Source organism: Camelus ferus, chromosome 8, assembly GCF_009834535.1.
Source record: "Camelus ferus isolate YT-003-E chromosome 8, BCGSAC_Cfer_1.0, whole genome shotgun sequence".
Taxonomy (NCBI): domain Eukaryota; kingdom Metazoa; phylum Chordata; class Mammalia; order Artiodactyla; family Camelidae; genus Camelus; species Camelus ferus.
In genome coordinates, this window is record NC_045703.1 from 73,013,097 (window position 1) to 73,025,686 (window position 12,590).

At 49.3% G+C, this 12,590-nt stretch overlaps 1 protein-coding gene across 2 annotated transcripts in view; it reads left to right on the forward strand.

Moving 5' to 3' along the window:
* Positions 1–5,788: 5,788 nt before the first annotated feature.
* The window catches only part of KIF25 (kinesin family member 25), a 37,880-nt gene continuing 31,078 nt past the window's right edge, over positions 5,789–12,590 (forward strand). The window contains exons 1-4 of one of the 2 annotated variants that reach the window (XM_032485370.1): positions 5,789–5,817; positions 6,524–6,589; positions 9,742–9,864; positions 12,012–12,279. In XM_032485370.1, the coding sequence (XP_032341261.1) occupies positions 5,815–5,817; positions 6,524–6,589; positions 9,742–9,864; positions 12,012–12,279 (460 nt within the window). In that variant the 5' untranslated portion in view covers positions 5,789–5,814. The remainder of the gene's footprint in view (positions 5,818–6,523; positions 6,590–9,741; positions 9,865–12,011; positions 12,280–12,590) is intronic. The other variant, XM_032485371.1, reaches the window with a different exon arrangement.

A 12,590-nucleotide genomic window follows, 5' to 3' on the forward strand; every position in this document is an offset into this window, starting at 1 on the left:
GGATTAGAGCCCACCCTGACGGCCTCATTTTAACTTAATCCCTGCTTCAAAGGACCTCTCTCCAAATAGTCACATTGTGAGTTCCCAGGGGTTAGAGCTTCAACCTGTGAATTTGAGGTGGATACAACACAGCCCATTACAAGCAACAAGCCAAATCACAGGAGGTGGCCAAGAGCCCTCCTGGGGTTAGGAAACCAGCTTCCTAAGAACCGAGCCTCGGCTTAATTGGACCACACAGTGGAGAAATCTATTCCCCAGGCCATGCTGAAATAATGGAAACCCTCAGTCAGTAATCAGTGGGGCTGAACAGGTGGGTGTGATACCAAAGGAGGCAGACAGACTTCGCAGAGCGGCCAGGAGGGACAGCTCTGCGGGAATCCACTGTGCGGCGCCAACGCGCGCTGGGGCCGGGCTTCCTGGAGCTGCTCTGGCCTCTCCTGCCGCAGGGACGCGGGGTGCCGCTGAGCGCGCAGCACAGCCGCGGCCACTAGGAAGCGCACGGAGCCTGTGTCCGGAGTTCCTGCAGTACGTTACCTGCAATGTCCAGTTTTCAGCAAAACATTATGAAAGATGGAAAGAAACAGGAAACTGAGACTCTGCCGCAGGGGAAAAAAAGACAACAGACAACCAGTGAGAGGACCCAGGTGCTGAATTTAATCAACAATGACCTCGAAGCAGCCGTTATAAATGTGTTTAAAAAACTGAACGAAACTACACTTGAAGAAGTAAAGGAAAATGTGATATTATCTCATCAAATAGAAAATATCCATAAAGAGATTAAAAAAATTTTAAATGATAATCCTGGGGTTGAAAAATCACTGAAATGAAAGCATTCTCTAGAGGAACTCGAGTGGATTTGACAGCTTACAGAATGGGAGAAAATATTTGCAAATGATGTGCCTGACAAGGGCTTAATTTCCAGAGTATATAAACACTTATACAAATTAATAACAAAAAAACAAACAGCTCAATCCAAAAATGGACAGAAGACCTAAACAAGCAATTCTCCACTGAAGACATACAAATGGCCAATAGGCATATGAGAAAATGCTCAGTATCACTAATTATCAGGGAAATGCAAATCAAAACTACAATGAGTTGTTACGTCACACCAGTCAGAATGGCCTTCATTAAAAAGTCCATGAACGATAAATGCTGGAGGGGGTGTGGAGAAAAGGGAACCCTCCTACATTGTCAGTGGGAATGTAGTTTGGTGCAATGGAAAACAGTATGGAGATTCCTCAAAAAACTAAAAATAGACTTACCATATGACCCAGGATCCCACTCCTGGACATTTATCCAGAGGGAACTCTAACATGCACCCCAGTGTTCACAGCAGCACTATATACAATAGCCAAGACATGGAAGCCACCTAAATGTCCAGTGACAGATGACTGGATAAAGAAGTTGTGATATATTTATACAATGGAATACTACTCAGCCATAAAAAAGAATAAAATAATGACATTTGCAGCAACATGGATGGACCTGGAGATCATCATTCTAAGTGAAGTAAGACAAAAAAAGAAAAATAAATATGAAATCACTCATATGTGAAATCTTAAAAAAAAAAAAAGAGGGAAAGATACACAAATGAACTTATTTACAAAACAAACAGACTCAGAGAGAAAACAAACGTATGGTTATCAGGGGTTAAGGGGGTGGGAAGGGATAAGCTGGGAGTTTGAGATTTGCTGGTACTAGCTAGTATGTATAAAATAAACAGCAAGTTCCTACTGTATAACACAAGGAACTATATTCAATATCTTATAGTAACCGATAATGAAAAAGAATATAAAAGCAAATACACGTCTGCACATGTATGACTGAACTATTATGCTGTACACCAGAAACTGACACAGCATTGAAAACTGACTATACTTCAGTTAGAAAAAAAAAGAGTGGATTTCAATGGACAAAAAAATAAAAAAATCCGCAAACTTAAGGTAGGATGGTAGAAATTATGCAATCCTAAGAACAGAGAGAAAAGTGGAAGGAAGGAAAACAAAGTAACCTCAGAAAAAGATGTGAAACCTTTAAGTGCACCAGCATACATGTAATGGGAGTACCAGAAGGAGAGGAGAGACAGGAGCAGAAAAAATATTCAAAGAGGTAGTTGCTCAGGAATGCCCCAAATTTGCTGAAGTTTGCAATATATTATTTTAAAAAAGGCTTAATGACCTCCAAGTAGGATAAATACAAAAATACCTACACCCACACATGTAAAACCTTGAAAGAGAAGAGCAGTTGTCACGTCAACCCTAAACGGTGCTGTCTGATGTCTCATCAGCACAATGGAGGTCAAGGGCAGTGGGGTGACCTTCAAAGTGCAGAAAGAAGAGAAAGGCTGTCAACCAAGAATCTTACAGCCAGCAAAACTCTTTCAAAAATGAAGATAAAATAAAAGCAGCCCCAGATAAACAAATCTGAGAAAGTGTATTGCTAACAGGCCTACCTTATAAGAGACACTAATGGAGGTTCCTTGGGCTGAAAGCAAGTGACCCGCATGGAAACTCAAATTCACAAAGAACGCCAATGAAGATAATTATGTAATTACATGTCTTTTTCTTCCTTCTTCTTTTGATTGATTTACAAAGCAGTTGTATAAAGCGATATGTGTATAATTGTATTGTTGGACCTATAACATGTAAAAATGTAATAATTAGACAAAAATAGCATAAAGGTGGTGGGTGGGAGTAAAATTTTATTGAGGTAAGAAAATGTTACCAGAGGCTAATTAAATCCACAGGACCAAATGAAGAGAACCAGAAATGGTGAAGAAAAGGGGAAAAAAAGAAAATCCTTTAAATAAATACTGGCTGTCCTTTGTTTCTGCTGCTTCTTTAATGAACATGGAACTATGCAAAGTAATAAATAGAACAATGTAACATTGCATTCATTAACGTATATATATCGATGTAATGTGTGTAACACCAGTGAAGGGGAAAGGAGCATGCAGCTGTGCAGGGATAGTGTTTCTGCACCCCACCAGAATAAGTCTATAAATGTGAAGTAGATTCTTCCAGGTTCAGATTATAGGGTCAGCCCTAGAGCAACCACTAAGAAAATAACTCAAAAAACAGTGAAAAAGATTATCAAAGGAATTAAAACGTTACACCAGAAAATACACACTTGATGTGAAAGAAAGCAGTAAAAGAGGAACAAAAATGGCACAAAACACATAGGGAAAAGAAGTTAAATGTCAGGCATAAATCCCTGTCAGTGACGTTAGAGTGTGTAGATTAAGAATTCATTCAAAAGGCAGACACTGTTAGGCTGCATAAAAAGCAAGACCCAGGCTGTGAGCCGCCTGCAGGAGACACGTTGGAGGTTCAAGGACAGAAGTAAGTTGAAAGTGAAGGGGTGCGAAGAGATGCGTTACATCACCGTCAAACACAAGGAAACTGGTAACAGACCAAATAGACTTTAAGACCAAAAAAAAAAAAAAGTTACTGGAGGAAAAGAGGGACATTTTAGAATGACAGAAGGGAAGACACACAAATTATAAACGTATGCATCTAACGACAAAGCTCTAGGATTGGTACAGCAGAAGCAACAGAATTGAAGGGAGAAATGGGCAATTCAAACATAGCAGTTGAAGACGTCAACACTCCACTTTCAATAATGGGCAGGTTGGGCAGCAGACCAACAGCGAAACAGGAGGCTTGAACAGCAGCCGAGCCGACCGGACCTCACAGGTGTCCCTGGGAAGCCACCCGCCCAGCAGCGGGGCGTGTTCCTCTCCAGTGCACAGTGAGCCCCTCCGAGCTGGGCCACGTGATGGGCCCCGAAACAGGCCTGAGTGAGTTGAAAAGGACAGGAATCACATAACATGTTCTCTTATTGCAATGAAGGGAAGGTAGGAGTTAATGACAAAGAAATGTAATGAGTTCACAAATACATGAAATTGAACAAGGCACTTCTAAATAACCAATAGATTAAAGAGGAGATAAAAAAGGAGGTTAGGCGATATTTTGAGATGAATGAAAATTAAGATTCCACATACCTAAATTTGGGGGATTCAGCCAAAGCAGTGCTTAAGATGCTTTACAGATGTGAACACCTCTGTTTAAAAAGTGGAGAGATCTCATGTCAACAAGCTGACCTTCCACCTCAAGACACTGGGTGAAGCCAAGACAGTGAGAACCGAAGCCAGCAGATGGGTGGAAACAACGAAGATTCAAGTAGAAATGGATGAAGCTGAGACTAGGAAGACAGAAAATCGACAAAACCAGAAGTTGGCTCTTTGGAAAGATCAACAGAGTTGACAGACCTGTAACCTGACTGACTGACGAGAGAGAAGAGCACCGTGAAGAACAGGAGCGAGCAGGCCGCCAAGCTGACAGGAGCAAAAGGGCTTAGAAGGACACGCTGCGGACAGCATTGCTCAGGAGCTAGGTGCCCTGCAGGAAATGGTCACATGCCTTAAAAACAAACTTCCAAAGCTGATTCCAGAAGAACTAGAAAATGTGAACAAAACTGGAATAAGAGATTAAATTAATAATAAAAAGTCCCTCACAAAGTAAAGCCCAGGCCCAGACAGCTTCACTGGTGAATTCCACCAAACATTTAAAGAAGAATTAACTTAACAAACGTCCAGAAAATAGACAAGGAGGGAACACATCCCATTCCCTGAGGCCAGTATCACCCCGACACCAAAACCACAGAAATATCCCAAGAAATACATAGAGTGACATCTCTTAGGAATATAGATGCAAAAACTTTAAAAACTATGAGCAAACTGAATACAGCAATATATGTGTAAAGGATTATACATCATGACCAAGTGGGATGTATCCCCAAAACGCAGAAATGCAAAGTTGGTCTAGTGAATTGGTGAATGTAATAGACCAGACCCGTAAAGGACAGAACCCCCGGGACCATTTCTGCAGACCCAGAAAAAGCGTTTGACAGCCTCCGACTCCCCTTCGTGACAAAAGCACTCAGCCTGATGAGGGGCGGCGGTGGAAACCGCTCAGCCGACGTCACACCTGCTGCTGAGCGGAGCAGGGAGCAGGCTCGTTCCCGCCGCTTCCGTGCGCCGTCGTCCGGAGGTGCTGCGGAGGGTGGTTAGGCAGGATGACGGGGGGCGGCATCTATGTCAGAGAAGGAGAAGTAAGACTACTTCCATTTGCAGATGACAGCATCTCACGTGCAGAAAATCCTAAGGACTCCACCGAAAACACAAAAAACAAAACCACACTAAAAACCAACTATTAGCACGACTGAGTGAGCTCAGTGGGGCTCGGGGGCGCACGGCCTGCATGCAGAAATAACTACACTTCTGTTCCACGGCACAGGCAGCATCACCAGAGAAAACAGATTACTTTGGAAGAAATTTAACCAGAGAAGGGCAAGGCTTGTACACGGAAATGATGCTCTGATTCACTTTTTTAGATTCCAGATATGGTGTTTTTCTTTCTCTTTCTGACTTGCTTCACTTAGAATGACGATCTCTAGGTCCGTCCATGTTGCTGCGAATGGCATTAGTTCTTTCTTTGGCTGAGTAGTGTTCCAGTGTGTGTGTGCGTGTGTGTGTATGTATGTGTGTGTTTACCACAACTTCTTTATCCAGGCGCTTGGTTGCTTCGAGGGATTATTTTTCAAGAGGTAAGACTGACTGAACGTGGTAAGAGAAGTCTAGCCGACTCCCAGGTTTCTGGTTTTCTAACCAATCACAAAGAGATTGTTGTCCTAAAATGAGCACAGTTCTCTGTGAGCCGCCTGTCAGCAGACTGGGGGGAGGACGACTCCCCAGCACAAAGGACCACATCTGAGCCCACGTTCCTGGAATCTGATGCATCCTCTGCAGTAATGGTACGTGGCCAGTACTTCAGCTCCTCTGCTGAAAACCCTGCCATGCCTTCCTCACCATTCACAGCTGCTTCCCTGGCTTAGGAAAACCCCGTCCTGAGCCCCAGGCTGGCTGGCCTTCTCTCTGCTCCTTGAGTTGCTAAGCTCGTTCCTGCCACAGGGCCTTTGCAGAGGCTCCCCCTTGCCTCCCGCCTTGGGGAGCCACGGGTCCTGGGTTCATATCACCCTGTTTTGATTCTGGCGGAGCTGCCGTGGTTATTTGCCCCCTCCCCTTGCTCATTTGCTTCTCCACTGGGATGCGGCCTCCAGGCCTGCTTTGTACACCGCTCTGTCCCCAGCACCTGGAAAAGCACCTGGCACGAATAGATTTCTAACAGATGTGTTTTGAATACGTGAATGAAAGGAAAGAAATGGCGGAGTTTGGAACCTGCACAGAGGTCACCCGGAGAACGTACTGGTTGGGAAGTTCCGAGATTCTGTTTCTGAAATTCCCAGAGGCTGCTGGCCTAGGGCCCACGCCTGGGGTGGGGGTGGGTCGCAGCCACGGCATGGGTGCCTGTCAGGGTCCGGGGCCCCTCTAGCCCGTCACCTCCGTCGTTCTGCAGTGGGTGCATCCTTGCACCTGGGGATGCGGTGTTGGTTCCGAGGAAGGAAGGGACCGCTCGGCAGTATCACTGATGATCGTTTCTGTCTGGACCCTTGGTTGCAGGCGAAAGAAGAGAGACTAGTGGAAGCAGAAACAGAAAACGCTGTTCTCCACCTGAGGCTGGCGCAGGTAAGGCGCTCAGCCGTCTCGGGGCTGAGCTGGGCCGGGGCCAGCCGCTGTGCCGCGGAGCCCAGTCTGTCTCTGCCGGGGAGGGGTGGGGGCTCATGCTCCTGCTGTTTTCCGTCCAGTGGGGACGCTTTCGCTGATGTTTCATGTGTCTTCTTACTCGAGCCGGGCTTGGCTCCTGGCTGCTGCTCATCTCTGCCCACAGGCATTAGTGACAATTTAGTGAGGTGCTGGCGCTGTCTAGCCGGCTGTCCTGGGGATGACCTAGGTCCGGGCTCACTCCATCCCAGTGCAGGCGTCGGCATGCGGGGTGCTTCCGCTGCAGCCCGCACTGAGGTCACTGCTGCCTCGCCCTTCGGCCGAGAGACAAGCCTCTGAGCAATCCTGCCCACGCCATCTGCCTGCCTCGCCAAGACAGAGAAGGGGGCCCTCAGACACCTCTGCCCCACGTCTCCCACAGGCGTGCTCCTCACGGTGGGAAGGAAGGAACAGTGGAGAACAAGTGGAGAACGTTAGGTGGAGGCTGACTTGTCTTACTCCTGTGTGATTCGCCGTTGCTGCCTTTGGTGAGCCGAAAAGTGGCCCCAAAGATGCCAGGTTCCAGTTCTGGACCCTGTGGATGTGACCTTCTCTGGGGAGAGGGTCTCTGCAGACATGGTGGAACTTGAGGTGGGAGGTGATGCTGGGCTATTGGGGGCCCCTCAGTGCCCCCAAGTGTCCTGATAAGAGGGAGGTGGCAGTGATGTGAAGGAAATCAGGGAGACGTCGGGAGACGCCGACACAGGCCGCAAGAGGTGGGAAGGAGCCCCTCAGCCTCAGGGGCATGCAGCTCCGCCCACACCTGGATGATTCTGGAAGCCTGGCCTCCAGGAGGGAGAAAGAACATTTCTGCTGTTTTACCCTGTGTGTGGTACTTGATCACAGCAGATTAGGGACGCACATGCCCCCATTAAATAACCGATGCTGGAGTGTCCTCATCCTTAAATTCCACCTCTGTGAGGTCCGAGCCCCTCAGTGGGGGCCGTCTGCAGACTCTTGACTCCCCTCCAGGTTCATTGAAAACAGTTGCACTAAATTTGCTGATTACTGTGGCTAGCTGTACCACCTCTTAAATTAAGGGAATATGGGTTTCTTGGCTCATTTTTAAGCTGGTGATTTACTGGCACATCCCAGCACCTGTGTAAGGTGGCCTGTCTCAAACACCGGCCCGTCTAAGCCTGAGCTTCCATAAGCTGACCCCACTTTGTCTCCACTGCACTTCACAGAGCTGGTGAGGCCGGCGTCCTGGACACAGGACCCCCGTGCTGCTCGGGTCACCGCAGGTGTCCCTTGGGGGTGTGGCTGCCGAACTGCTGGAGTGGCTGTCCAGCCCAGTGCTGTGGGGCCCGCAGGCCGCCTGCAGGGTCAGCGTGCAGAGCAGCGCCGCTTAGATCTGTTTGTGATGTGCTCTCTGTTTGGGGAACACCAGCTGTCTTGCTAAGCATCATTTAGGTGAAAAAACTTTTTACGTTTAAGGCCATCAGACATGCCACGTCCGATAAAGCCTGTGAATTGTGGGGCACTTGTACTGAGTCCCCTGCAGTCTTTTTCAATAAGTAAGAGACAGAGCATCTTCGTCTCTGTAGCCCACATCTGCTCCCACTCGAGGTCCGACGTGGTTAGCCCGGCCCCTCGAGCTGCTGGAATTGGATCCTCTGTGTCTGCGTGACGTGTTCCCACTCTGACCCCCAGCCGTTGTTGGTTTGACCTGTGTTTTCACTGGGTGGGGGCGTGGGATGCCGATCAGAGGGAGAAACTCTTGGCGGTGGTTGGTGGCTTGTAAGAACAGTGTGACAACACAGACACCTAAATAAACCCCGTGGGAAACAAAGCCAAACAAAGCAGAAATCCCAGCTTGTTAACTTTGCCACAGGACAGGGGCACCTCCTGGCCCCTCCATGGCCGCAGCTCGGGCCAGTGTCCCTCCCGGCAGCTGTAAGGGGCCTGTCTCATCCCCCCACAGTCCTGTCCTGTCCTGTCAGGGTCATCTGAGTGTGTGGACCCATCCATCTGTCCCTGCTGTGATGGTCTGACGTCCAGACCACCCCTGGCTTCCTGCTGTTGTGGAAAAATGTGTTACAGCTCGGTGTTACAGCTCAGCGGTGACAGCAACCTGGATCTGGGCAAGAGACCAACCAGCACTCAGAGAGCTGGAGAACTCAGGTTTATTACGCCAGTGGGCCCAGAGGAGTTAACACTCCAAGCTCTGGACCCCGTCTGTAGCTTTACACAGGCTTTTATAGGCTGCCAATTTACACTTTGCAACATCATATGCAAATGATATATAACGAAAGTTGACTAATTAGGAACAAGTTTTATAGAAATGGACCAATCAGGAGGGAAATAACCAATCAGGAGTGAGGGAAATGGACCAATTAGGAGTGAGGGAATTGGACCAATCAGGAGTGAGAGAAATAACCAATCAGGAGTGAGCTCCATGCAAATGAAGTACTACAAATGGACCAATCAGAAGTTAGGGAAATGGACCAATCAGGAGTGAAGGAAATAACCAATCAGAAGTGAGCTCAGGGAACCAATAGAATTTTAGGGGTAAGTAAGCCGTTTCAAAGGCAAAAATTGAGGTAGAGCCTCTGGGCCAGGGAACTGGATGGTGCCGGCAGGAGAGCAGTGGCCCTGCCTGGGGGTCCTCCCTGTCTTTTTATGGGGCTTCCCGCCTCACTGTGAGGTCTGTCCCTCCACACCTGTCCTCCCCCTGAAGCACCCAGGGGGATCTCTGCACATGGACCTGCACTGAGTGTCCCCCACGGCCTCAGTCCTGTCCTTAAACCCCTGTGTCTCACCCCTCTCACCAAAGCTGGTGGGAGCCTCTAGGCTTCTGTCCAGCTGCTGGTCCCCCCACCCTCTGGGCTTGTCCATTGCTGTTCCCTGTGCACCGGCCCTTCTGGTGCCCTCAGACCCTGCCTGGGACCCTGGTGCCCACACAGCCCCGCAGGGTGGGTCTGAAGTTGCCTGCAGCCTGGTCAGCAGCCCCTGGTGTGCAGACTGGGGCCCAGTGGACAGTCGGTAAGTGTTCTCCCCCAAGAGAAAAAGCACCTGTTTCATTTCCGAGGATTTAAGACTCTGAATCATCTTCTCCTTTTTTTCTTCCACAACAGTACCGAGAAATGATCGAGAAAAGTGGTGGCGAGGCCGCCCAGGTGCGCGTGCAGTGCGGGGACCAGAAGCCCCTGCAGAGACCTGGGCCCCTGGCCGCGAGCCGACTCCGCCTCGTTGCTCAGGTAAATGCCCCCAAAGTCCGTCCTTGCAGACATGGCGACTGCTTGTGCTCAGTCGCTGGTGGGGGCCACTTCCCCGTGGACTGTGTATGCGGTGCCTGTCAGATTAGATCTCCTCCTATGCAATGAAAAGCAGCCTTAGTTTAAGGAAGCAAAGCCCCTCAGTGTAGCTGGCGTGGATTTTCCATCACGGGTGACTGACCTGGTCTTGCGTATTAATAAAATTATCGCCGTTTTCATAATCAGTTGCAGATGGTCTTCACTCTGGGAGTTGTGCTTTCTAACAATATTGACTGAATTAAATGCACAACCTGAAACTTGAGAGTTTTGTTTTATTCGGTGACTTCCTGAGGACGGGAGCCGGGACACAGCCTCTCGGATGGCTCTAAGAGTCTGTTCCAGAGTGGCAAGGGAGGAGCCAGGAGATGTAGGCGTTTTTTTTGCAACAAAGGCCAGGTAGTTGGAACATCAAAAGATGACTGTTAATTATAGAAAACCAGGTATTTCAAGTTAAGGGATTTAGTGCTTCTCTAGGCGTGGGAAGGCGCAAAGGTCTGGGCCCACTGAAATCACTCCTTTGATGTCCACCTGGCTGTCCAGGGCCAGTGCCCTCTTCTTTCCCATCCTGAGTCCCCTCAGGGGGCACCGCTGGGGGTGCTGCGGAGCCCGGCTGCCTGCTGGTCTGCGTGCTGAGTTCCCTCTGCTCGCTGTCGGGGGCGGCGGTAGCGGCTGATGACGTGATGGCACAGCATCCTTGTTTACTGATGTGGCCGCAGTATTTTTCATCCACAGTAAATAGAAGGTCAAACCTCAAAAAATGATGGGGAGGCTGTGCAGAAACAGGCAGAGGCGTTTTGGCCACGATGCATCGCGCCCGTTTCCCGAGGCTGTGCTGCACTTACAGGGTTGTCGAACGTTCTGTCACAGCTGCTCTCACTGTCACTGCTGTCAAGTGGAAACCTGGTTTGTACGTGTCTGGCGAAGTGGGGCTCGTCAGAGACGTTGGGAAGCCGGATTCCACACACCCACCCCCTTCTCCAAGGTGGACACCGCTGATGAAGAGCTTTGTTCACCTTCTGTTACAAACAGTGTAGAAGGAAAAAGGTCATCATTACAACAGTGACACCTCCATCTGCAGACAAGATTAGCTGGCCCTCAGGGGCGGTTTGTTTGTGTGCCCCCCAGCCATGAAGTGCATAACTGTATTTAGAATGGGTTTATATAGAATTAATTCTTTATTCTCTTCCAACTGAGTGAAATCAATCCATCGTTGAATAAAGTATATAACTTTATCTGCATGTCATATAGTAAAAAATACTTTAAAATTCAATTTAGTTTTGATGTTTTATCAAAATGTTCCCCGAACAGATGAAATTATCTCCATTTTATAGCAAAAAAGACTTAACAAAAGAGACAAAGAACATCTGTTTGAGTCCAGTTAAGTTTTGTGACTTGAGCGTTTGATAGCGGCGTTAAACAGTAGCACCTGCGTTCTTTCGTTCTGTGGACGTGTCTTCAAGCCAAAAAACCTGCAAGTAATTTCAGGAAGTAAAAAGGGGGCCTTACGTGTAAGATACGACTTATCAGTTGCATTGTTCCCAAAGTTCTCTGAACGCTGTCGTGTTTGTGGACCTGGAATTCCATTCTGCACGTTTATACCCCGCCCTGCATTGTTCGCACCCTGGCTCCGGATAGCACAGCTTCCAGGGGGTGGTCTGGAGAGCACATCAGAGCTTTGTTCCCGTGAAAGGCGGGCGGGTGACGCAGAGACCGTGGGACGGTGCCAGAGTCACAGGGAAGTAAACAGCCCACAGAGAAACGTCCGCGGGGAGCGCTTCTCCACCTGCAGCGAGCGAGCTGTCCTCCTGGAGGAGCGGGCGGGGGGCTCGATTTTCTGAAATACATCTAATGTGTAAACATATAGTCGCACATGCTGCTTTGGGAAGAGCTGACCCCTGGTCTATTGGATCAGAACGTCGGGAAGGGAGCCTGGGCGGGTGCACTGTGGAAGCACTCCACCCGCGACAGTGGCCAGAGCCTCTGGTTAAGGACAGATCGAGCTCGTGCGTTACTGTGGGGCTCGTGTGGTCGCACCGTGCTGACCAGTGGTGATAGTCATCGCATCACTTGTGTCTGCTCCTGTTTTGCAGAGACTGAAACGAGACGTGGAGGCGCTTCACTCCTGGTCTCTGGGCCTTTTCCAGAGGTACCAGCATGCTCAGCGGGACTGTCTTTCTGAAATAGTGACGGCCGTCCAGAGGGCTCCACTCTGCCACGAGGCCCTGCCACTTAAGACGGTGGCCCCGACCGACAAAGAGCCGGTCTGGTTTCAGAGTCCATCTCCTTTGACCCCGAGGGCAGAAGCAGGTCCCAGATGGCCCAGCGCCTCCACTCTCCGGCACTGCCGCCCTGAGGGAGGTACTCCTTTGCTCCACTGACCTCACTACACCTTCTTGACCTTGACCCTGTCCCTGAGTTGAGCCCGTGTCAGGTTTTCCTGAAGTCTGGAGCTCTCCCTTCCTTTCACAGCCTCCTCCTCTACTTGGGGGATCGTTGATCACTTTAAGCTCTGGTCCTTGGTACCCACAGGGGTGACTCCCCACCTGACAGCCCCCTAGATCCCCCTTCCTCCCCTGGTCCCCCCCTCGTCTGCACGCCAAGCCCGCTATGAAGTCGGGAACGTAGTGCCACGACCCTGAGACACATGTCTTTCTAGGAGGCTGACAGAT